Genomic DNA, 24088 nt, shown 5'->3' with positions numbered 1-24088 from the left:
CAGGGAGTTCATTTTAACCCGCAGTGGTGCTCCATGGCATGCTTCTCGTATAATATCAAAATGCCATTCAGTGGTGTTACAGATGCAGAAATCACTGGTCAGCTTTGTTACATAATTGTTAAGCCAGCAGGGACCCCGCTTATTGAAGAAGCACTCAGCTTTCTTGTGTCAGTGTCCAAATTAGGGAGCAGGGCTGGCAGCCTATCATCAGCGCCTCTTTGCACACTCCCTGATTTCTTCAAGTCAGCTAGAATGGGGTCTGCAATCGCCATATTTATTTTCCCCCATGTAGAGCAAGAATAGAGACATCTCGGCTCCATCGTACCATCACCAAAATTTGCATAATCATATACTAGAAATGGTGAAATGATGGGCCTGTTCACAATGGGCACCAAAATCCACCTTGGGCTGATCCTTTCGCAAATGGACAGGTTTACTAGAGTGCACCTAAAACACACCGACAGGACACAAGGCTGACAGTTTAGAGATTTTCACAGAAAGCTCTGTGAGATAATAGTGGGTGAAATATCAACACAGGTGATTTAGAGATCAGGCTATAAGCATGTGTATCAAATTTTCTTTGTGATTCACTTGACAAACTGTTAATAGAGAGAATTAACATCTGGGAATACATTCAAGGAAAAGTAAAGCGTTCTTGAATAATTTGCAACATTGGCCATGATTTCTATAACCTGAGATATTAAAAGGATGAGGACAGCACAGCGAGTTCTCTAAAATGGGGTTCTCTGGAGGCAAGGACAGAATATACTTCTAGATACAGAAATGAACGAGGAATTTTGATGCACAACGGCTGATGCAGAATCAGATACAGAACCCTCCCACTTTGTCTGGAAGGGCTAATCTAATCAGACTCATTCAGATCCAAAGGCTCAATCCAAATTCTGCAGCGGACAGGGACATATGTGACCACATATAGTAAAGCCAGTGTGATACTCTTCTAGAGCTTGCTGCTAATTGCAAATGTATGCATGATTCTTTCACAGTTTCCCAGAGATAACATCAAATATGAGCAGCGGAGTGGAAATCTGATCATGAGCAGTCAGTTGAGACATATTTCAATAATGCCAGGTGTGAACTGTAATTTCCTCCTGTGTCTCGCAGAAATCACGTCATATTTTTAGAAGGTCATAATGATTAACTGGACAGATGGGAAACAGCAATATGACTCAAAGGACAATGACATGGAACATAAACTAAATGTGTATTACAGCTTGACTGTGCCAAAACTGTGTCGTTACCACACACATAAAACTGAGCCTCTTGATTTAAAACCCTTAACTGTTCACATAAGGAACTCAGGGACCAGTTGTGTATAATGAATGTCCCAGAATACCAAATAAGAACATTTGTTGACTTATTCTGGCAATCATAATTATAATGACAATATGCAGCAGGCCAGCATGTGTGTGCTGGATGTAATGTGATGTGAGGTGGCATGGTGAGACGGAGCTAAACGCTTTGAGATGCAGGCTTGTTTCAGGGAGGTCGCAGGAAATAAATGACAGGGTCAAAACCAGAGGAAAAGCTCTGAGAGTTTGTAAATAAACCTTGGTTTTGTTCGCAGACTGTTTTCCATCTGAACCCACTTAATCAGAGTAAATCCCCGAGAACTGCCTGGCTGCATGATGTACAGCCTGATATCCTCATTCTTAATTGCTGAATCTCCTGAAATCTGCAGAATTCATTGGCCAGAAAGCACAATGAAGTCATAAAAATACGCCATGCTTGTCTATATACTTTTTTTTTTGGTGAGCTGTGCCATAATGATGCTATCTAACTCCAGCTCAGCACATGGACTGTCAGAGAGAATACGCTGTGAAACAAACAGGCACAGGCCAGATGAGAAATGAAAGCACTGGTACTTGTTATAATGTACACGCTTGGCTTTGCTTATCCACTGTCTTGCTGACCTTTCTGCTACAAGCAGCTGCAAGGCATGTCTTTTCAAATACATGACCAGGCTAAGCAGAGATATGCTTTTGCATACACAGTGGCTTTATCATTTATCTTAATAAAACAAAGACTGTGGAGTGAAAAGGCACAGGGCCGATTAGGGCGAGAGCCGGCACAGTGACTGTGAATATTTACAGGAGCTGCTAAGCAGCCAAACGGCTTTCTACCTCTTTGCTTCCCTTAAATGTCAAAGCGCAGCCTGAAGGCCCTGTGCTCCAATCTGAAACCCTGATTGGACATCTGAGCTCTACGGGGATTGATAAGTGAGATAATTCACAGAATGCACTGTGCTGTGGACTGATGGCGTACACCGGGTCAGAATCCTGAGGCACTGCCATTATTTTGAGGTTTCAACCCCTATAGTCACACTTATCTGTGATTTCACACAGAGGCAGCTGCTCTCATTCCCTTATCAATGAATAAATCTAATGTTTGGCATCTGGCATGAGAAATATTAAAATTTCAAATTAAGCCAACCTCCACCATTTTGCAGAATGTGGGGACATATGATCGCTGTGGGCTGGCATCATAAACACTCATTTATTAGAAAAATACCTCTGTCATCAGGAAGATGATCATATTAATCAGCGCTCATATGCTCTTTAATCACAGTTTTGGACAGCCTCCATCTCAGGAAATCATATCCACGGCCCCTCCAGCCGCCTCTGTAATTTTGTACGGAGCAGTCTAGTCCAACACACTACTGATTGCCAACAGATCTAGGCCAGGCCTGCAGCTCTCCAAGACATCATTCAGTTAAATCAGATCAGAGCCCGAGACAAGGCTGACAAGCACTGAAACTGACCCCACTCATACTGCTGTGGACAGTAAGGTGCAGAATGTACTCCCCCGGTGCTGTAGTCGGGTTGCTGAGCACCTTGAATCAGTCAACAAGTTCAGTGCTCTGCCAGATGGAAGTGACAGCCACAAATTCTAAGTTTGGTTACTTCAGCACTGGGCCAGTGTTTTGATCTTTCATTTTGCAAGAACACAGAAAACAATCTGCCACACAGCAAGTGGGACAAATATGAAAGAGTGCAAACACACCTCGTTCTAGGGGGCTCACCTTCATCTCCAAAGTGAAAGTAAACCAGTCAGATACAAAAACAACAACCAAAAAAAAAAAACCTGTTAACCTGTTAAAATCTTCAACCCCACTGACAGCTCAGAACATGCTGTGTGGTCAAGCAGGTCAAGCCTACAAACCAGTATTTCAGATTCTGCTGGGGATCCCAAATTTTCCAAAATGTCATGAGTCAAAATAATGTCTGATGGAATGGTGCAACCAAGGCTGGATTACTAACCAGAAACAGTGGCTCCAAACGCCTCGTTTCCACTCTGTGTGTCAGCAGGTTTGTGCTAATCTGATAAATTAGATTTGTTTACATGTGTTTCCAAAGCACAGTACCAACTGTGATGATAAGAACCATACATTATCTGGGGTCACGTTCTTGTACAAAGACCAAAATATACTGCAGTTGTTTTAAAACCATGTTTTAAGATCTTTATTTGTAGGTGATACTGTATCAAAATAGTGCATAATGCTTAATAAACTGCAACATAAGTGGCATGAAAGTGAAGGGATTAAGCAGCATTTCAGCATAAGTGAAGCCTCTCAGCCTTGACAAAATAGAGAATGCTATATATGGCAGATATGATACTGTCAAATAGTGTGGAATAAGATTATTTTAATAGCCTTAAAGATAGCTGAGTCGATTTTAAATGATGGAAAATTAGGAGAAAGGAGAATGTCTAATGAAGCAGTGACTCCTGATGCCCTCATGATTCTGACGTCCCTATTTGAATATACCTCCTGCTGGAAGGTATTAATGCTTAGGTCACATCCGCACACAGGCATACACTCCAAGACATGCCTGCTTCAAGGCTCCGCCGAGCAGCACCTAATTCTGCCTGGGAAAATGAAAACTGGATGGTGATAATGACTTGACACAGGAAGTATAGAACTCATCTGACTGCGCACTCCGTACGAGTTAGCAGACTGCATCTGCAGAAAATGGAGCAGTGCATAGTTGGAGTAAATGCACCTGGTGATAAGGGATAAGAGTGGAACGCCCAGCCGACTCAGCAGCAGCAGCCCTGTAATCAAGGGGACGACCTGATGCTGGCAGCCGCGCTCGTGATGAGTAACCCCCGGGCCAGACACTCCAGACAGGCCTCCAGCCAGACAGCATGTGGGAGAAAAAAAAAAAAAAAGATTGCACAAAAGCCTACATACTGGCTGACTGTAGTTTTGGGGATTGGCTTTTTTGTGTCTGTCATCAGCAGTGAGCTCTTCTATCACTCATCTGTCTGCTATGAGCTCGCTTGATGTCTTCTTTATGCGCAGACAAAAAGCAAATGACAGGATGTGAAGGGAACCAGACGGCAGCGCACAAACGCTTATGACTGGGTGTGTCGTTCCACATAAACACACAGCAAGCGTATTCGTCCTGGAGGAACACTTCACAGTGACGATGGCTCATGCGTATCGCTGCATAGAAAGTGTCGATCCTTTAAACGACTGACCTCCTGAGCCACATCTTTTCTTCTTTATGTTCGGTTAACTTATGGCAGCGGCAAACTGATTATGATTAATGACGGCTAAGCACAGAAGGAGACGAGCAGTGACTCTGTCTCTGTAGGGTTTATGGATATCATGGGATAAAAAAAAAAACCATCATGCTTTTGAAACGATTTCAGACTTTGCCACAACTCAGTGCTTGTAACAATCTGTTTATATCAAATTCATAACTATGATTTATTATCAACTGTCATGTAAAAGCTGTTTGCAGAGTTAAAAAGCAGCAGAGTCTAACAGGAGCTGATTATTCCCAGACTCGGGACAACGCAGTCTGCCCTCTAAGCCTGCGAACAGTTTTCAACCGAAACTGCGCTGAGTGATCGGCTGCTTGTAGACAAAGCCAGCTCTCAGGTTGCCCAGCTGAACTCGGCACAGACCAGCCCCCAGCTCCCTCTGCCCTACAAAGCCACATCCACTGTCCTTTGTCCCACCTACGCACCCCTCCGGTCAACATGGCTTCCAGGGTGAGTGACTGGCCATAATCGCCGGGCACAGAGTCAGATTCACTGCATGGAGAGACGCCTGGTAATGCTGTAACACCTGCTAGATAAACAAGAGGGCTCCCACAAATGCAGAGCCCAAATCCTCTTTCCCATTCTTTTCTGAGAGGGAGAGGATCATAATGATGCCAGGGTTTAGGAATAACAAATATAACCTTTGACAGAGGACAGGCAGAGAGGAGGGCGCGCTGAGCTGGGAGATGCTGCCGTTTGCCACTGTTTAAGTTAAAGGTACAATCTGCCCTAAAGCACGTGCAATGCAGTAAAAACAGCTTTCAGAAAAGTTTTTGCGATACTTCATTAATAACTGAGTAAAGCGGGCAACTGTCCCCAAGAGCCCCAAATGCCCAGTCAGTTGTTATTTATTTATGCAACCTTTTTTTTTTTTAAATAACTTGGAAATACATTGAGGCAGAGGACTCATTTACAATATAGTCAACTAAAAAAGAGGAAATTTTCACCACTAACATATACTATCAACTAAGACAGGTCATTATTTTGTTTGTCGAAAACCAGGTATCTCATTCATTTGACAAAACACGTCTAGTCATATTCCGACATAAAACTAGTCAAATGTGCATAAAAGCGCTCCAAAACGTTTCACAGATCTAACACGGTTTCTCTTAACAGCTGACATTTTACACCAGTGTTCAACAGCCACACGAGGAAGAATCCAATCACAGAAGTGACAGAGGTACCACTTTCTCCAACCACAGACGCAGACTGGAATCCCTTGCAGCCACCACACTATTTCAGTCAGGGTCGTGACTTCTTACTTCTTCTCCCACTGTTGCTCTTTTCCACCTGTGCATAAAACCCACAGCTGACAGCAACAAGTTCACACCGCCTCTCAGTGGGCTGTCAAAAAGTCCGCGAAATGTTGGAAGTCAATTACTCATGGCAGGTTGAGGAAAACCTCCCAAAAATGCATTACAATATTCATCGTAGAATACACTGAGTGTTGGACATCACGGCTTGGTGATACAGGAGCCTACAAGCTTGTGTTTAAATTCAGAAATCTCAGCAGAACGGTTTGTTTAAAAAACACCTGCAGCTTCTCTGATTGTTTCAGCTGTTTTCTCTGAAAACCGTGCATTCATGGCAGTTTGTGTGAGTGCTGTGTGAACAAAGCTTCATTCTTCAACAGCCTGTGCCATGGCTCACTATCATTATAATGATGTCATTATTGCGAGATAATTAGCCTTGAAAATGTATCTTGGGAAACAATCTCATAGCTTGTACTTTCTCCATCGAGCAAAGTGTCTTTGTTTTGCTGCCAACTGTATATTGGACTTGATAATGACTCTTTTCTTCTTTGGCTGGTTACAGAAATTTACCTCACAATATCCACCGTGATAACTTTGCCTTAGTGCGGGTAATACGAATAACAGACACTCTAATGAGATGTCAGAGATCATCAGTGAAGCTGGGGAGAAAATAGCAGCGATATTGAGAAGGGCTTCAAAACGCTACTATGAAGAGAGCAGCATAATACGCCCGGTGCGCTCAAGGTGGCACCTCGTGGCATTAAGCAATCCAGAAAGGTAGTTTATGTAACAGCTCTATTAGCTGTATAATGTTTTCTCATTTTGCCTGTTTCATGGCTTTGTGGTGAGCTTATGGAGAGCTGCTTAAAACGACAGAAGCAGGGAGCAGTCATATAAAACTGCGGGCTGAGCAGACGAATCGCTCTCCCTGCTGGGTAAGAAAGAAGCCTGTGGAAAGAACTGTACCTCCTTGAAGTCCACAGGCTGATTAAAGTTTGGAGATTGGCCAGACAAAAAGAAAAAGGCTCAATCTGTACTTAACTACGTTTTTCGCTTCTGCTCGGAATCATATTTCTGTTTTCTTCGAGAGGGGAAAGGAAGCAGGTACAGCACAAAGAGAAACTGTGAAAGTGGTTCTTAAGAGAGGAAAAAAAAAAAAAAAAAAGGGATTTGTTAATCTTTCCCCACTGAAAATACCATAGTCTGGTCAAATATATTCTCAGCCTCCACATGGAAACAATCAGCAGTCAATGCCTTGAACACACTGTGTTGTCTCTCTGCCTAACACAACTGCCATTAGTCACACAGGGACAATTAAAAAAGCTGCCCCCGCCCGTCCTTTGTGAATCTGTCTGAATCGCCTTAATCCTTCACTATTAAACTCAAGAATAGTTGGTGGGACCATTCATATCTATATAGACGGCTGCTCTGTGCTGCAGCGCAGAGCTGTGTAGATTCAGCCTCAGAAAGCAGCAGCAGGGGGTCGGGGGAGCTGGCTGTTTGTGATGCAGATTCCCCACTAGAAGGGGACCACCAGTGGTGTGGAGCACAAACACGCACATACACACTCATACAGTAAGTTGGTTTGCCAGTAGATCAGGCTGAGCCTGGCCTTGTAGTAGAAATTACATATCAGCCAGTCAGTATTGTCCCCTGGTGATGTGATGGAAGGAGGTTTAGGATTTTACTCTGCAGTCTGCAGAGGTGTCAAACGGTCTCAGCTGGCTTTAACAAGCTGATGAAAGAGTTCAGTTCATATCGATGCTAATTATTACTCTGTATCAAACCTCAATAATTTTTTGGCACAGACTCATGTCTGCAGTATCAAGCATTGTTGTCAAGCACAGAAAATTGACAAATGTCTGGTCAGATCTGGTTTCTAATCTTATTTTTTTTTAATCAAGTAATAATAATACCAATAATAATAGCCAATTTTGGACAACTTCATTTTGGCAAAATCCTTGTGTAGATGCATGTCGCATTTGAGAAGCTTTTCTTGTTAAATGAAGTAAGTAAAAGTATGAAAGCTCAGGTGTTAGATTGGCAATAATATCAAAATCATTCAAATACTACTTAACCATTCAGTGTTAAGGCCTGGTCACACCAGAAAGTGCAACAGCAAAGTCCATCCATGCGAAATAGGTGATGCTAGAAGCTTTCTGACATAGTGACCACTAACAGAGCAAGTTATTGAGCTACCTCCAACATGAGCCAGCCAGAATGCTAGCACGAATCAATGACAATAGCTCTTCGACAAAGAAAGAAAAAGAAAAAAAAGAAAGAAACAGAAAAACAGCATACGACATGAATGAAACACTACTTGGATTACTTAAAAAATTGACCTGGAAAGTATTAAATACTGAAAAACACTGACTACTGGCCAAAAGTATGAGCTACAAGCAAAAAAAAATATAGTGTGTATTGGTAGAAGCATGCAAAACCCTATATTTGTCCAATCATCAAACACAAAGATATGTACGTATCCGGTATGCACATATACAATGTAGCATCAACTAGGCTGATTATTGCTGTTTTTATGACCTAATTTAACTGGTCCCATTATAATTCAATCAAAGATTAAGCCCCAAAAATACTGTGGTAGGCACAGTATTTCGCTGTCATCTGACAAAAGTAGAAATCTGTGAAAAGTTTTCATGTGATACTTCTGAGTCTGAGTTAACATGGACCAAGTCTCTTCCAGACAGTTTCTCTCCTAACAAAGTCCCAACAAGATAACAGCACCATGTGAAATTGGACCAAAGCAGCTTAAAGTTGCGTACCAAAGTGAGCGACAGAGGGCTCGCAAATTGAGAGATGAAGCCCGACATCCTGATTAAGGCCGGCAAGGTGTCACATCATTGTCAGCGTTTGTGTATTGGCTGCAGGATTTGCCATTACTGTAATTGGTGATTTCTGTTTAATAGGCGACGAGGGAGACGAGGCTTAAGACTTAGTGGGAGGGCTCGGGTGAGAGTTTGCTTTCAGGGTGCTGAGCCTCTCCCAAAACCCATCCCAATTACCCGGGGAACAATGACAAACAGCGGCTTTTGCCTCTTTGTGTCAGACGTCCGGTGTGTTTACTTAGCGTATCTCCAATCCACTGTCACCAGTTAATTGGAGAGTGGTGAGTTATTTCTAATGCAAATGCCAGGCATGTTCACACATTTTAAAGCGAGCAACCTTCAGTTAGCATGAGGTGACAAAATAACAAAAAAAAGCATGGTGGCAGTCTGGCGGAGAAGCCTTTCCCATCCTGTATCACACCATGCTTTCAGTGTGTGTGGGGCACTGACTTAATGCACCCGTCTGCAGCAGCTGACAGATGCTGCACACTTTGGACTTCCAGACTGAATTCATCTTGTGTTATCAACTGTGATTTAATTTCAGCCAGAAAACTGAGGATGTTATCAGTAATATGTCAGATTAACAAGCCCATACAGCTGAAATACATCCAGTCAGTGCATTAAGTCACTGAATCTAACAAGCTAGATGTAATTTAATTTTGCATAGTAGACAAAATCAAATAACGTCATGACATTAATAAGTGATTATCTCTTTTCCTGAGAACTAGAGGAGTGTTTTTACAAAAAGCCAAACCTGCTAAAACCAGGGTATCTGCAGGCCTTTAATTTTGTCTCTCATCTTGATGTCTACTGCCAAAGTATACTGGTCTTAACACATTGTGACATACTTTTTGGCAGCACTCGGCGGCGAGTCACCAGTGTGATAGGGAGATGATTTGGGAGGAATTTACAAATTTAATTAGCTCGGTCTCTAAGGATACAAGCTCTTCCAACTTTCATTTAGATGTAATCTTTCTTTGGAGAATACATTTCAGCACACAGCTCTCACAGAAGAATAGCTCGTCTCAGTGTCAGTACTTCACAACATGCCGCACACGCTGGTTGCTTAGTTCCAGAGAGCGTTATGACAGCAAAACAATAAAAATAACACCCACCTACCAAAATACAGCACATATTGGGGTGCAACTGAATTTTTGGGTTTTGGTTTAGTGCTTTGTTTTGGTAAAACAGAAGACTACAACTACCAATGCAGTGGATGATTCCTGACACCTGCAGCTCGTTAATATGATGCACATGTGAAAGAGCATTATAGGGGAGTTCAGATGATACTGTGGCAAAAGGTTTAAGCATGTTTGACAGTTTGTGTTTCCAGAGACATGTTAACAGTCTCCAGTGTTGCGATTAGTAACAGAGAAAGCAAAATGCTTCCAGATGACAGATTAACAACACACAATAATTGTTCCACTGCCAAAGCTGTAGAATTTACTGTATGTATTAGCGTTGCAATGATTAACAGTCATCCAGTTCCAGTCATCTAAAGTAAAACTTCAACACCAGACTTCAAAAATGTCAAAAAAAAAAAAAAAAATGGAGGATTTTGCACCAACATTCAATTACACAGAAAGAAATCCATCATAATACCCTTATACTGCATTCACATGGATTCAGGCAGATCGTGGACAGCGAACGAGATATCATTTTAGTGGATGGGAGCATGATGGTAAAATTAGGTGAGGGCCACAGAGAATACTGGCAATGGCAACAGTAGACAACACTGCTGCCCAAAGTTAAAACATCTGAATTTGCTGCTGTCCTCCGGCGGAATTTACAATCGGATGTTGGTTAGCTGCCTTTCATAAGGACACAACATGGCCAATCTGGACAAGAAGAAGCTAATAATTACCAGAACTTCATAATTCATCTCATAATACATCTAAGAATGAGTAATTCTTTGTAAATAATGCAGCATCACCATAGCAACGTGTCATCATACGTGTTTCATTTTGCCGTCCCGACATTCCGTCAGACTGTTTGTTTGTTTCTTCTGTGCTGTCCAGAAGGTGTTGTCCATCTGGCGTCGACTGTCTGCCTGAATCCATGTGAATGCCGCACTTATCTCACACACAGTGCAGCATAATAGTACTGTGTGAGGTGGTAACAAAGCATTCTGGGAAATGTAGGAAGTCTGACTCAGGTAAAAGAAGACTGAAGAAAAACAGAGTGTATCAAATGACTCACAAAAAAACTCAGAACTTCAGAAACCGCAGAGATGTGAAATTGGAAATGTCCAAGGATATTTTCTTTTCCTAAGTAATAAATGAAAATGTTCTTTTCCTCCACACCTACCTGCTTATGAGCTGTTTTTCTCGGAAGCCCACTGATCTATTTCCAGCTAAAATGTGCTGTACTCTTGCATTTTGTCAACAATCTCTGAAATCACAAGGTTAAATGGCCAATCATTTCCTCCCAGCAGGACTCACGGTGCTTCAGTCAGACCCAAACTTTAATTCTTTGTCCCAGCTGTCCAGGGCTGCAGTAGAACGAGTGCAGAGGACAGACGGGTGAAGGAGATCATCTGATACAAAGGGACTGGGAGACTTTGCAAAAGCTCTTGGCCGTGTTACCTTGTCACAGCACCCCTCATGCCCTCACTAACTTCCTCCAGCCCAGATGTGAAGCCCATCTGCTCCACAGCCAATACCAACGTCCTTTTGGATCCTCCGCTGCCATAATCTTTTTACTGTTGTTTTATACCAAATAATTAAAAGCAGCCTACCAGATGGCTGTCATACACTCCCTCAGCTTTGATAACGAAAAGGTTTTGGTACGATGCTAGTTTAAAGCAGCAGAAATATAGCTAAGGAAGCTAGCAGGTGTGCACGACTTGGTCGGGCCCTGAAAGAATTCGAGGCGACAGCTTTCAAGGGTCAAAGGGTTGTCCGTAATTGCCAGCGGCCTGTTTGAGTGGAGACAAATGGACTCTGAATTTTTTTCCCCTTCCTTTCTCCAAAGCCAAAGTGGTCTACCACAAACTCATTATGATTTCCAAGTGTGATGATCTGAATAAAAGGGGAGGGGGGGGTGAGGCAGGGGGTTGAAGACATAATTAGTTTTCCTCACTGCAGGAGACAGTATGCTGATGAGACAATGAAAGACAGAAAAAAGCCGAGCTGTCAATCTCCCCCGATTCTTTCATCTCACAAAGCACCAGTGAGTAATGCTCACAGACCCCAAAAAAAATCCCCACACACCCTGCAACCGCAGTACACGACTGTGTTACGCAATGCAAACCTCTGCCAATTCTACACCCATAAAACCATTTCATAGACCTCGGGAAGGAAAAAAAACAAACGCTTTGAAAGAGGATGTTTTCTAGCAAACACAATCCACGTCATGCCAGAAAGTGCTAGAAGTGAACGAGTGTTAAACACCATAAATCCATTTTAAATATAACTTCTAAAGTCAAGAATGCTTTGAAAGCCAGCTCACCAGCACATCAATCAATTTAGTGCAATTTACAGCACTTAGAGGAGTGACCTTTAAAAGCAGTTTTTAAGTGACCATATGACCAATCACATGCACAATGCTTTGTGCAGGAGTAGCCAATCAGATACAAAGATGTAACCTCCGTCTGCCCCATTGCTCATTCTTCCATTTTCTCTGATACATATATTATTCTTTAAAACCCAATATGATCTAAATTACTAGAATTAATCTTATTTGTATGAAATCTTTAAAACATCCGGTCGCAAATGACACAATATATTGTACAGTCATTCAAAAATGTGTAGAAGAAGTAAGGCTGGATTTTCAATTGAGAAAAATGGGCACAGGTGGCCCAAAGGCCTGGGATCACTATGTGTCACTCAGCTTTGATACTCCTGAGAAAAATGTCTGTACTGGGGTGCACCAGATAGTCGTGAGTTCAGACGTAGCCTAGTTTGAATGTAATTTCTAATTTCGGATGGAGGTTCCATGCTACTAACATTTTAAGGGTCGCACCAACTGAAATAGTTTAAACATTACACGTAACCCTTAGTAGATGTAAAGTGTTTGCATGGCGAATTGTTTTGAAAGGTGGGATAACTTCGAGGATGAGGAGGAGCAAATTATACAGGTTTTGCATCAGCAACATGTTCTCCATGATAGAACACAAACTACCCCTGTAACAGTGCACTCACTAACATCAAGACGATAAGCAAAGCTGTTACCTTGACTAAATTTGACATTAGACATTATAATGTTGGCTAGCAAATATCTAATGTTATTTGCTTGTTTGCTTTCATGGAGGCAGGCTCAGGCTGATGTGGCCTGTGATGTTTTCCTGTGTGTGATAGATGAAATGTTCTCTCTCTGGCAAACATGTGAACACACTCTGGGCTCCAAACAATCCCTCTGCACCACCAGACAAAATACCACCGCCTACAGGAAACAACGATCAAAGTTTAGCTATAGACTGGGGATTGCTGCTGTGTGTGTGTGTGTTTTGTCCAGTAGGGGGAATTCGCTGCTACTGGGCACCTACGGCATGCAACCTCGCTTGGCTTTTATTACCCTTGGAAGTCCTTTTAACTCCTTCGGCAGGAAATGAAACACTCGAATGCCTCTATTGCAAAGTGCCGGAGCCATTTGCAGCCAGGGCTGTGACATTCCTGAGCATGTGTTCCATATAAAGAGAGGCTCTGGGAGTCACAGGTGCATGCTGACAGGGTGTGTGTGGTATGTGTGTGTGTGTGTGTGTGTGTGTGTGTGTGTGTGTGTGTGTGTGTGCCCGTTTGATTGAATGTATATGAGAGTGGAGAGGGAGTGCAAGTGAGTGAGTAGATAAAGAGAGAGAAGGAAAGAAAGTATTTTGGTGTTTACTGAGGCCTTACAGTCACCCGTGGGCAGTAAACAGAGAGCGGCTGCATTCCAGAGCCAAAGCCAGCTGCCTTCACTGACCAGTCAACGCTTGAAAACACACAGGGCAACTTTCAATGTGGACGCTGAAGTTCACTTTTCAGTTTAGAACTTTTCAGGTAGGAACAGACGGATGTTGACTGCTGCTTTTCTTGTCATTTATTGTTGGCTGTAGCACTGCAACTAATCCGTGTTTTCATGAATTAAAACAACTGACCTGTTGATTACCTTCCTGATTACTTGATTAACAAACGGTGAAAAGAGTCAATAACGTGATCAGTCAGCCCGTGGTCTTCAAACGGCTTCTTTTGTGTGGCCAACAGTGCAAGATGGTCAATTTACAATCATATAAACTAGAGAACAGCAGCATATCAACACATTCGCAGGGCTTAAGCCAGTGACCAGCCAGTGTACCTACATTCCTGTTATATTATCTAATTTGAAGTTTAATGCTACATACTGCTTTCAGGTACACAGCAATTATCTATCCAAAATTTACTAACACTAACTAGTTAACATAGTTGACATCAGCCATCATAAACTAGAAATGAAACTTTGATACGAGCAGTTTAAAATATCAGCATTTGGCCGATACAAAAAGGACTTTATTGCTCAACACTGACTACTTCATGGTGCTGCAAAATATGTATATTCTCATTGCAGCTTTTTTGTTCTCAGGTCACACTGTTATTTGTCCCACACTTCATCCACCGCACCAGACTGACTACCTTAATTAGTGGCACTCACTGAGAGACATTAATAAGTGTCCAACAAACCTGAGATGGAATATATTAGAGTTCCATTTTTGTCGACAGTGACATTTCTCATCAACTACCCCTCAGGTCTGTAATTTCACTGAGCGAATACTCTCTGCTCATGATCTGTCACCCTGTGATGGTGGCAAGGAGAGGGCTCAGGCACTGGTGCCTTAATCTGCTTATGTTCTCTTACAGACAGAAACAGAAACAGGTATGTGTCTGAAAGGCTCAGTGGTTCACAAGCAATGATGTAGCGAGGTTCTTCACTTAGTGAAAAAACGCCACCATCAATCAATAACATCAGAGAATTTGGTAAAATCTCTGTATGTAAGGGGGAAGGCCAAAAACCAACCTTGAATGCCCGTGTTCTTCCATCCCTCAGGCGACAATGCATTAAAAACCGGCATAAATGCATAACATTTATTACTACATGAGTTCAGGAACACTTGCAAAACAAAAACAAAAAAAAAAAAAACTGTGCTGCATCTACAATGCAAGTAACACTCTGCCATGCAAAGTGAAGCCATTTGTTAACAACATCCAGATAACCCACTGACTTCTCTGAGATGGACTGACACAAAGAGGAAAAGTGTTCTGTGGGCTGACGAGTCCACATTTCAAATTCTTCTTGGAAATCATGGACATCATGTCCTCTGGGCTGAAGAGGAAAAGGTTCACTCGGATTGTTACCAGGGCAGAGTTCAAAAGCCAGCGTTCAAGTCATGTTAAAAGGTACATACAGGTTTTGGAGCGAAATGTGCTGCTATCCAGGTGATGTCTTTTTCTGGGATGTCTCGACTTAGTTCAGAAAGACAATGTCAAGCCACATTCTGCAGCATGGCTTCGTAGAAAAAGAGTGTGAGTACTAGACGAACTGTTGAACAACTGAAGCCGTACATGAAGAAAGAATGGCAAGGACTTGCACCTTCAAAAGTACCAGAGTGGTAAACATGCCCTGTCCCAACCTTCTTGGACATGTTGCAGGCATCAAATTCAGAATGAGTGTACATCTACAAAAAACAATCGAGTCTATCAGTTTGAACATTAATACATTGTCTTTATACTGTATTCAGTTGGATATGAGTAGAAAAGGCTTTGCAAATCATTGGATTCTGTTTTGTTTTGTTGTTTATATTTAGCACAGCATTCAAATTTTTATGGAATCAGGGTTGTAAGTACATTGGTCGGTTCATCCAAATTATATACAGAAAAAACACATTTTATGAAAAGGTTTTATTTGTCTTGAAATATGAATGCAATTTGTTTGCGCTGCTCACTGATATGAAAAATCCCATCTAAAAAAATGAATATTTTTCCAGAAACGGTGTCCCCGTTAATGCACAGGTCTGCTGTCAGTCGTTTACAAGTGGACTATTTTTTCAGTAGGAAGTAGTTCCAGTATATACCAGGGTTGAATACTGGGAGATGAAATCCTGGTATTTCTTTTTTTTTTGTCAGAATTTCCAGGAAACAGCAACAAATTTAGAGCTAAAGGCTAAATTCTGACATTTAAATGCCATCCATCTATTATAACAGACAGTGGTAATTTTAAGAGGAACTGATGTTCACTTAAAATGTATTACCACATATTATAATGACTAATCTATGGTCAATATTCCACGGTTGTGTGTTCCGCCTAGCATCCTGAATGAAATGCCTGTGTTTCCACAGAGGAGTTTATGTTGCTTCCTTGTAAAAACAGATATGTGATCGAGGGATTGTAATAATCTGAGCCTCGGTGACACTTCGATCATCTCATCCAGGGCGACTTGCAGCGTCAGAGTGGATGAACAGCTCATGTCTTGCTTTAAGACACTTTAACAGACTGCTCCGTGAGGTGAACTTGCAACCTTTACCTCAGCGAACTGTCACTCTAACCACTCGGCCAGCCTGTCGCCAACATGTAAACATGCAGCGGAGTCTAGTCAAACATTTCAGTGTCTGAGCTTCCTGCTTTATGCCTGCGGAGAAATCCTTATTTGTTTACAGAAGGGTTTATGATATCGCAAAATACACACACAAATTTAATATCCCCGAAGCGATAAGTGCAAAAAAATGCTCTGGGAAACTTGTTCAGTGGCCAACTTCTGCAGAAAATGAGTTGTCAAATGTCTCGGCTGATAAATGAGAGCGGCTGACGTCTGTGAGAGAAAAAGCAGTGATTCCAGAAAGGTGAGGGTCTGACTGAAAAGCTGAGTTGCTATGTGGAAGGTAAACAGCAGATTGAATGCCAGAAAAAACGTTGCCTCAATCTTTTCTGCTGCCTTGCAGAGGTCTGAATAATTAAAACCGTGTCTGTGTCTGCTCCGGGGGAACACAGCCTATAGGATGAAGCGGAATGTGAATCAGCGCTCCCTTTTCAACTTTCACATATTCCCAGCTGAGCCCAAAACATCAGAATGCTGCAACTTTTCAGACAGTTTAAAGAATGAGATAATATCGCTCTCTGCAAATGTTCCAAATTAAAAACACTGCATCCAAACACAAACAAACAAGCTTGGCGACAGAGTTTCTGTGGAAATAAACAAAAATAACCCACAGAAAATAAGGAAGGGTCAGAGAAAATTAATAAAGAAATACCAGAGTTACAATTATAATAATGAGAGCAAAACTACCAGAGAAGAAGCAAATCTTTCGAGGTACGACAAAGTGAAATTGAACAAAATTACATGGATTTCTCTGATTCTTTGATGTGATTTCAGTGTCAGTTTTAACTCTTCCTCTCCTCTAAACATTATATTTAAGTGAGTATTTTGGTTTCCCAAGCAGTAAAACCACCTGATATTCAGCTGCTGGAACAAAGGAACAAAGAGCGAAAGATATTTCTGTACATGTTAGTGTCTGAACGGCATGTCTTCAATCTCAGGACAATTTTTGCTGATGTCTTGGTTTTCTTTTGGTCCACACACTACATGCTGACTCCCCTTTTCTCTGATTCAATGGGGTATTTTGTTGCATGTTGCAGGCTCCAGTGCGGAGCTGCAGCAGACATCTACATCTCTGCAATCCCCATGAAGCTCTTGAAGAATTCAACATTTTACTGTTCAGATGTGAAAAGACATTTTTACAGATGTTTGTTTTGTGATTAATTCTTTTGAACTCGACTGGCTTCGCCTTCCCCCAAAGGCCAGAAACACATGTGGTTCTGTTTATACGACATCGTAACATCCTCGTATGTACAGAGCGACATGTGGACACATAGACAAAATTTATGTCACGCCAACCCTTACATACCTAGTAGCTATGGGGACACAGAAGGTTTCAAAAAATAACAGCTAAAAATAACTGGATCTGGTCTGGGAGCCTTACCACAGTTATGGCAAGGGTTTGACCAGCACGCTCAATACTGGCCTTTTATTACATTGAGCCAGCTGAAAGCAGAAATATCAACTTTGCAAACAAGCTTCTTCTGAATGCTGTTTCCTGAGCTTAACCTGTCTGTGGCTCTGTTTACTATTTGTAGCGGTGGATTGGCACACATTTGGTGCTCTACTAAGTATTTATGACAGCAGGATGGTGTGTGGGGGTTTGAGTCAAAATAAACTGTGTTCACGGACAGAACATTTTAGACAACAATGACAGAGGAAGACGATCTCTAAAGCTTTGGATACACACATCATACTTGTTAGTGGGATACATTCATTGTTGATTTGGGTCTTTCATACAATTTGTTGATAAGAAGAACGTTACAGATGCTTAATATCAACACAAAATAGCTACCTGCTGCTTTATCTCTTTAAAGCTGTAGCCTGCTGGTGAAGGTCTATTCTTGACTACCACCCTGCATGGATGTGTCTGCCTGTGTCCTTTCCAAGGCAGTGGAACAGCCCGTTGCTCTGACAGGCTTCTTGCACCGAGAGAAAAGACCGTCCAATGGCTGCAATAGGGACCAAGTGAAGGGGAAAGAGGCAACGCCAGCTTCTATGAGGGAGGGCTCATTCAAGCACGGCAGATTCGGGGGGATTTAGGGAGCTCGTCTGCCAGCAATAAAAGGCTGAAACAGGATACTTGGTGAGATTAATTACCTAGATAGGCCACGATAATGCCATTTAAATGGGAAAGTAATTAAAGTGCACCTTCCATGAAAATTATTCATTGCTGACGGATTGGGTGACAGACAAATCAGGAGGCATTTACAGAAAAGCTACAGGTTAAGTGCTCCGAGCTGCTGCTCTGAGACCACCACAGTTTTATTGCAGCTGTTGGATCTTACTGCTTTGCCCAGCTCTCATCAAATTACTGCGAGCATGTGGAGCAGGGGGGGTGGTGAAAAGAATGGGCTCCCAGGTAACGTAAAACGTGGGACAAATGCTACAAAGGAGGATCTGCTTAACTAGAAAATTACACTGGCTGGCACTGGTCAGTGGGGACTGCTCAGAATCAATCAATCCTTCTGTTTAAGGCCACCATGGCAGGTTAGAACACAAAAAAGGATAAATCAATGCCTTTATTGTTCCCCAAGTGTTACTTTCACAAATGCCCTGAACAATATCCATTTAGTGATGATAAAGGGTCAATAAAGTGGCTATATAGATTACCACTGAGGAGCTGGGATATCAATTTGCAACCATGAACATTTCATATTTTAATTATCATTTGATCTCTTTTGTAGAGGTAAATAATAATCAAATCATGCGGCTCTGTGATATTCCTCTCTGAACTCCACACACTAAACTGCTGGAGGACAGTCAAGCAGACTTTGACTGAAGCAGCCAAACAAAACGAGAATATTTGCTTCTCACGCAATGCAAGGGCACAGAGGCTTTGCAGATCAAAGTCAAATGCTTAGCTTACATTCTTATGTGCCTCGATGCTTTTTTTTTCTCCTTTTGCATTGCGATACTGTACTAACGGGAATAGCCTGTTGTTCTCTTTGAATGTTTAAGTACATTTGTACATGAGGGGGACTATAACATCATAATACATTCACACAGAGATGCACAACAAATGAAGCTATGGATGGCTAAAAATAAACACATAACGGTTTGCTGATTTTCAAATTCCTCAGATGTAAAAGTCAAACCTGTATGTTGCACAAAGCCTGATTTAAAATTCAATATTATAACTATCTTGACATGTATTTTTGGAATGACGGCCATGGAATTCTTGGCATTCAGAAGCAATCTAGTCTAAAACTCCTTTCAGACATTCAACTTGTATGTAACTGTGATGGCAATTTATGTTTTGCTATCATGTCTAAACAGGCACCAGAGTAATTTAGCAGAAAAGTCACAATGGCAACCTTACAATGTGTGCGGTACCATGTTGGTAGGGGTGGCTGGATGATGGTGGTGCATGCATTTTTTTGGTGGAGCAGTTGCTATGAGTGTCTAACATTGCCATGGATGGGTTTACACTGGAGTTAGTTGAATGACAGTGTGTCTCAAACAGATGCTAAAGGATACCTCTGGGAATGACAAAAAGCCAACAACAGATAGATACAGGCAGCTACGTTACATATTCCATGTGTCAACAGGGCTTTGCACAAAGGCAGATGTAAAATTTGAAACAATGTCTTCATCTTATCAAATATTTTGGAATGACGGTCATGGCATTCTTGGCATTCTGAGGCATTTCTAGTCAAACTCACCACAGTCCAAACAATGCATCTGTCTAAGTCACACCCCCTGTTTTCTGCTCTGACTCACCAATGGAGCCCCTGAATACTTTAGAGCACAGCTCAACTATTGTAAAAGTTGCTATCTGAGTGTAACAGGCTTTTGTGCTGCTGGCTAATACAAGCAGTCAACATTAAAATCAATTTCCACAGGTTCTTCCTTTCACTCATTATATTGTTTATACCTCTTGCTGATCGCACCTAAACCCCATTTGGATGGTCTCAAGCTGAATGTGTACACACAGCACACACACACAAACACACACATGCACACAGGTCCTGTAGCCTTTCCCATAACTAATTTCAAATCCTATTTCTGTGCCCTTCTCCACAGTGATTTTTCTGGCTCAGAGATGTGAACATCCGCTTGAATAAATATTAATGGTTATTCTATGAGCATTGCCCACTCACAAGTGTGCTGGAAGAACAAAATGCCTTGTTTACAAGTGCGCTTGAGGAAAACTAAGGCGCGGAGGGCCTCGGAGGGCCTCCAAGGGCGGCTCTGTGGCGCTGTAGACCCACAATGGAGTGCTGATTGAAACACACTCTTAACTTCCAGAGTAAAGCGATGGCAAAGATGGCAAAAATCCTCAACATGACAAATTTCTATTCAACGGCTGCAAGAACAGAGCTGGAGAAATCAAGCTTAAGAACTTGCAGCCTCTACTTAAACTCATTTAAGACAGAGCTGAGAGGTAATTAGGTTTCTGGGAACAATAAGCACTCAGCACCTTGTGTAGCTCCAGCCTCACTCCAGACATTTCCTTTGGTGTAATTAGGGGAGGTGTCTGTCCCACTCATGATTACCTAACCCAATACAAAAACTTAACCAATAAGTGCGTCTGAATTCAACACTGATTTGTCTGTATGCGTGATCAATCAGTGTGCCACTAGCTAATGAGTCATAGGCAAGCATCTTTGTCCGACACAACCTGTCAGTATGCTAACGCTTAGCACTCATGCCAGTCAGTTTTTTCTAAAGATCTCCGGGAGGCTCATTCCTTTATTTATATAGTATCTATCTGGCAATGAAAATGCTATGTCCATGGTGTTTAAAAGTATGCTTGGTGGGTGTGATAAAGGCTAAAATATTCGTTCCCCATCCTGATGAATACACTTTTTATGTTGTCACTGAAGTTCCATATTTAGGTGACATGATGGCATCAAGAGTAATCTCCATGACAACTGAACAAACTCCATTTCAAGTCTGTGGGATGCAGTTTAAAAGCTCCAGAAAATGCTCATAAGTGGACCTTGAGTCATTATTTCTTCAAATCCAATTAAGTAGGCAATTACAAATTATGGTTTGGAGTACTTAATGTCAGTGTGGTATAATCCTGCACAATAGATAGAAATGGATTATAATCCATATTTCATTAAACAACCATAATAAAGCCGTTGAGCTATTTTTCTGTGTATTTGATGTGTTCTTTTCAATGCTATCTTCTGTTATTTCAGTCTTATTGTATTCTGTCCCAGGTCTGTCCTACCTATTGAACAGATGGAGTAGGATGCTTTGCCTTGAAGAGCTGTTGAAGGAATGTGATTAGTCTGGGTTTCAAAGAGGGATTTTTGTAGTGCGTCATGGTCTAAACAGTGTTTCAGTGACCAGTCCATCTCAATAAACACTTGGGTTGTATTTGTATGTTTTTTGAAACTGAAGTTTGGCACAAAATATTAGATATCGGAACTTAATGGAATTGGTAAACAAAATTATCAGTGACTTGATCCACCCTGGCCAAAAACACCAACTTCACTGTACTTGAAATGGTGCCACTTACTTTGGATCATAAACATCACCCCATCTGGGCCAAGCGCTCCACTCTGTTTCACAATAGCTAATGGCTGAATATTCCATTGGGTTAACTGAGTAATTGTCTGTTGTCAAAATGCCACATCTAATTATGACCGACTCTAAAAGAGCAATGTGTTAATTGTTTTTTTCTGGCTTTTTCCTGCAGGTTGTCCTCTTCCCGCCATCCTTGTGTCCTTGGCCTGGCAAGCCCTCTGCACATTCCAGCACGTGTCACTGTCACAAACTCAGCATCGCGGAATACATCATCTGCAACATTACATCCCGCACACACCTATACAACTTCATGCCTCTTTCCTTCTTCCCGTCTCTCTCACAGATCCATATATCTAGCAAACTGAGATATTTACTGTGTAATCATATCTGTTTTTTGGGGGTTAGGGTTAGCAAACAACAGCATCTAGAGAAGTATGTTTTGAAAAATGAAAGGGTCAGCAGCTTCACAACAAATGATGACATGAATCTGAATGACTAAACCAATATGATGTTAAAGCAGCAATAAATGACTGGCCATCACATCGCAGACAGAAGGTGTAGTTAGCCAGAGACAGCGGTTATATATCCAGCAGCAGCTTCAGTGCTCTCTTTACAGCCTTCTTTTTAATCACCATAGTCAGAACACTCTTTTGGGCCAACTGTGTTTCATGGATGCTCAAGCATGAAAGAGGAATCTTGTTGGGTGGATCCATAGAAATAATGAATAAAAAAGGCTTTAGAGTTTGTCACGACAAAAAACAGCATTTTAATTATGGTAGATTCCCTTGAGACTAAGCTGCAAATACAGTACTGGCTCTTTAGGTACCACTGGGAGTCTGCATCATCGCTAAGCTAATAATGTTTGCCACTGTAGTGCTGATATACACATTAAATTAATCTGGGTAATATGCATACTGGATATATTATGGATCATATCAAACTATGGTCATTAATGCTAATGGAGAATCATTACCATAGTTTGCATACGAGAGGTTTTTAAAATTAAACTGCCACTCCGCATGTTCCTAATACTCTCTTCAGCTGAACTGTGCACAGACTGACGTGAGACAAACATCTTCAAGCTTCAGTTTGAAAGTAAATGGTTAAAAATTTGGGAAAAGTCATTATTCACTTTCTTTCTGAGAGTCAGACAAGAAGATCAATACAAACCTCATGTCTGTGGATTAAATGCATGCAAGTACAGCACTGAAGACACGGTTAGCCTTGCTTGGCAGCTAGCACTTCTAAAGATCACTACTTAGCACACTGTACCATGTATGAATAATCAATTTTCATTTAGTTATGTAAAAATAATAATTTTCTCTTCTCACACCCTGTAATAATTTCTTGCCAAAAAAAAAAATGTATCGTCTTCGGCTAATGTTATAGCACCAGTTGTCAGACACTGTCAGTTAAGTCAAATTGTCATTTTTTTAATTTATGTCTGTGTGTGGATTTAACTAATGAGATACAGTGCATTAATTATGGTTGTGGTTCTGACGTGGGATCTTGTGGACACAACATGCTTGATGTTGAAGCAGTTAAGCCATGAGAACATCACTGCTAGGCAACAGCAACATGTCGGCATCTAGAAGCCACTGAGGCTAACAATTTAGCAAGCATGAAGGCAGAATTACTGAGGTGTCGGTAGGTGCATTTTTGAACACTGAAAATAGCTAGGCAAGCTATTTCCTCCTGCTTCCAATCTTTATGCTAAGCTAGGCTAATCACCTCTTGGCATCAGCTCATTGGGTGATCATTGATATTGAGCTTCTCATCTAACATCCAAGAGAAAAAAAGGAAGCATATTTCCCAATCCCAAAACTATTAAATTAAGTTAAAAAAAACTTTTCCTTCAATAGCAATTCAACCAAAAAGCCCTTTACCCCACAGAAAAACATTACACATCATATCTCCAAATGTAGATCAACATTATCAATAAACTGATGTAAGAGTCCTTACCTGCTTGACCAGTAGCAATGCTAACTGCCGCAAACAGCCTCTGTGTACGGCTCAGGTCTGACACCCCGTTGACAGCCTCCACCTCAAAAGTGTAGTTGGCATGGGCGAGCAGGTCCATGATGGTCACGTAAGAGTCCACTAATCCCGACTGTGCAGGAGAATATCCCACATTCGGCCCACATGGAACACACTCCTCAGGTTCCCAGCTGCAACGCCGGCATACAACCCTGTAGGTGACGTCATTGCGGCCACCCGTGTCAGCTGGCGGGCTCCACTCCAGACTAACGGTGGTCTGGTTGATGTTGTAGACCAGGTTCTGTGGCGCTGAGGGAGGTCCTGTCAGAGGTGGACACGGAGGAAGCCAGAATTAAACAACGAGGTGCCAAGGAAAGTGACAGCCAAGAGTGTGTATTGACTCGATCTGTGGTTTCACTGTT

The 24088-nt window shown here is 41.8% G+C and overlaps 1 protein-coding gene across 4 annotated transcripts in view; it reads right to left on the bottom strand.

Moving 5' to 3' along the window:
• Positions 1-24088, bottom strand: part of epha7 (eph receptor A7) — an 85101-nt gene that overhangs the window by 30327 nt on the left and 30686 nt on the right. For all 4 annotated transcript variants that reach the window (XM_076755622.1, XM_076755623.1, XM_076755624.1 and 1 more), the window contains exon 5: positions 23652-23987. In XM_076755622.1, coding sequence (XP_076611737.1) covers positions 23652-23987 — 336 coding nt within the window. The remainder of the gene's footprint in view (positions 1-23651; positions 23988-24088) is intronic.

The sequence above is a fragment of the Chaetodon auriga genome, chromosome 18, assembly GCF_051107435.1.
Source record: "Chaetodon auriga isolate fChaAug3 chromosome 18, fChaAug3.hap1, whole genome shotgun sequence".
NCBI lineage: Eukaryota > Metazoa > Chordata > Actinopteri > Chaetodontiformes > Chaetodontidae > Chaetodon > Chaetodon auriga.
The sequence above is the reverse complement of the archived record's forward strand: the minus strand, read 5'-3'. Positions and strand labels throughout refer to the sequence as shown.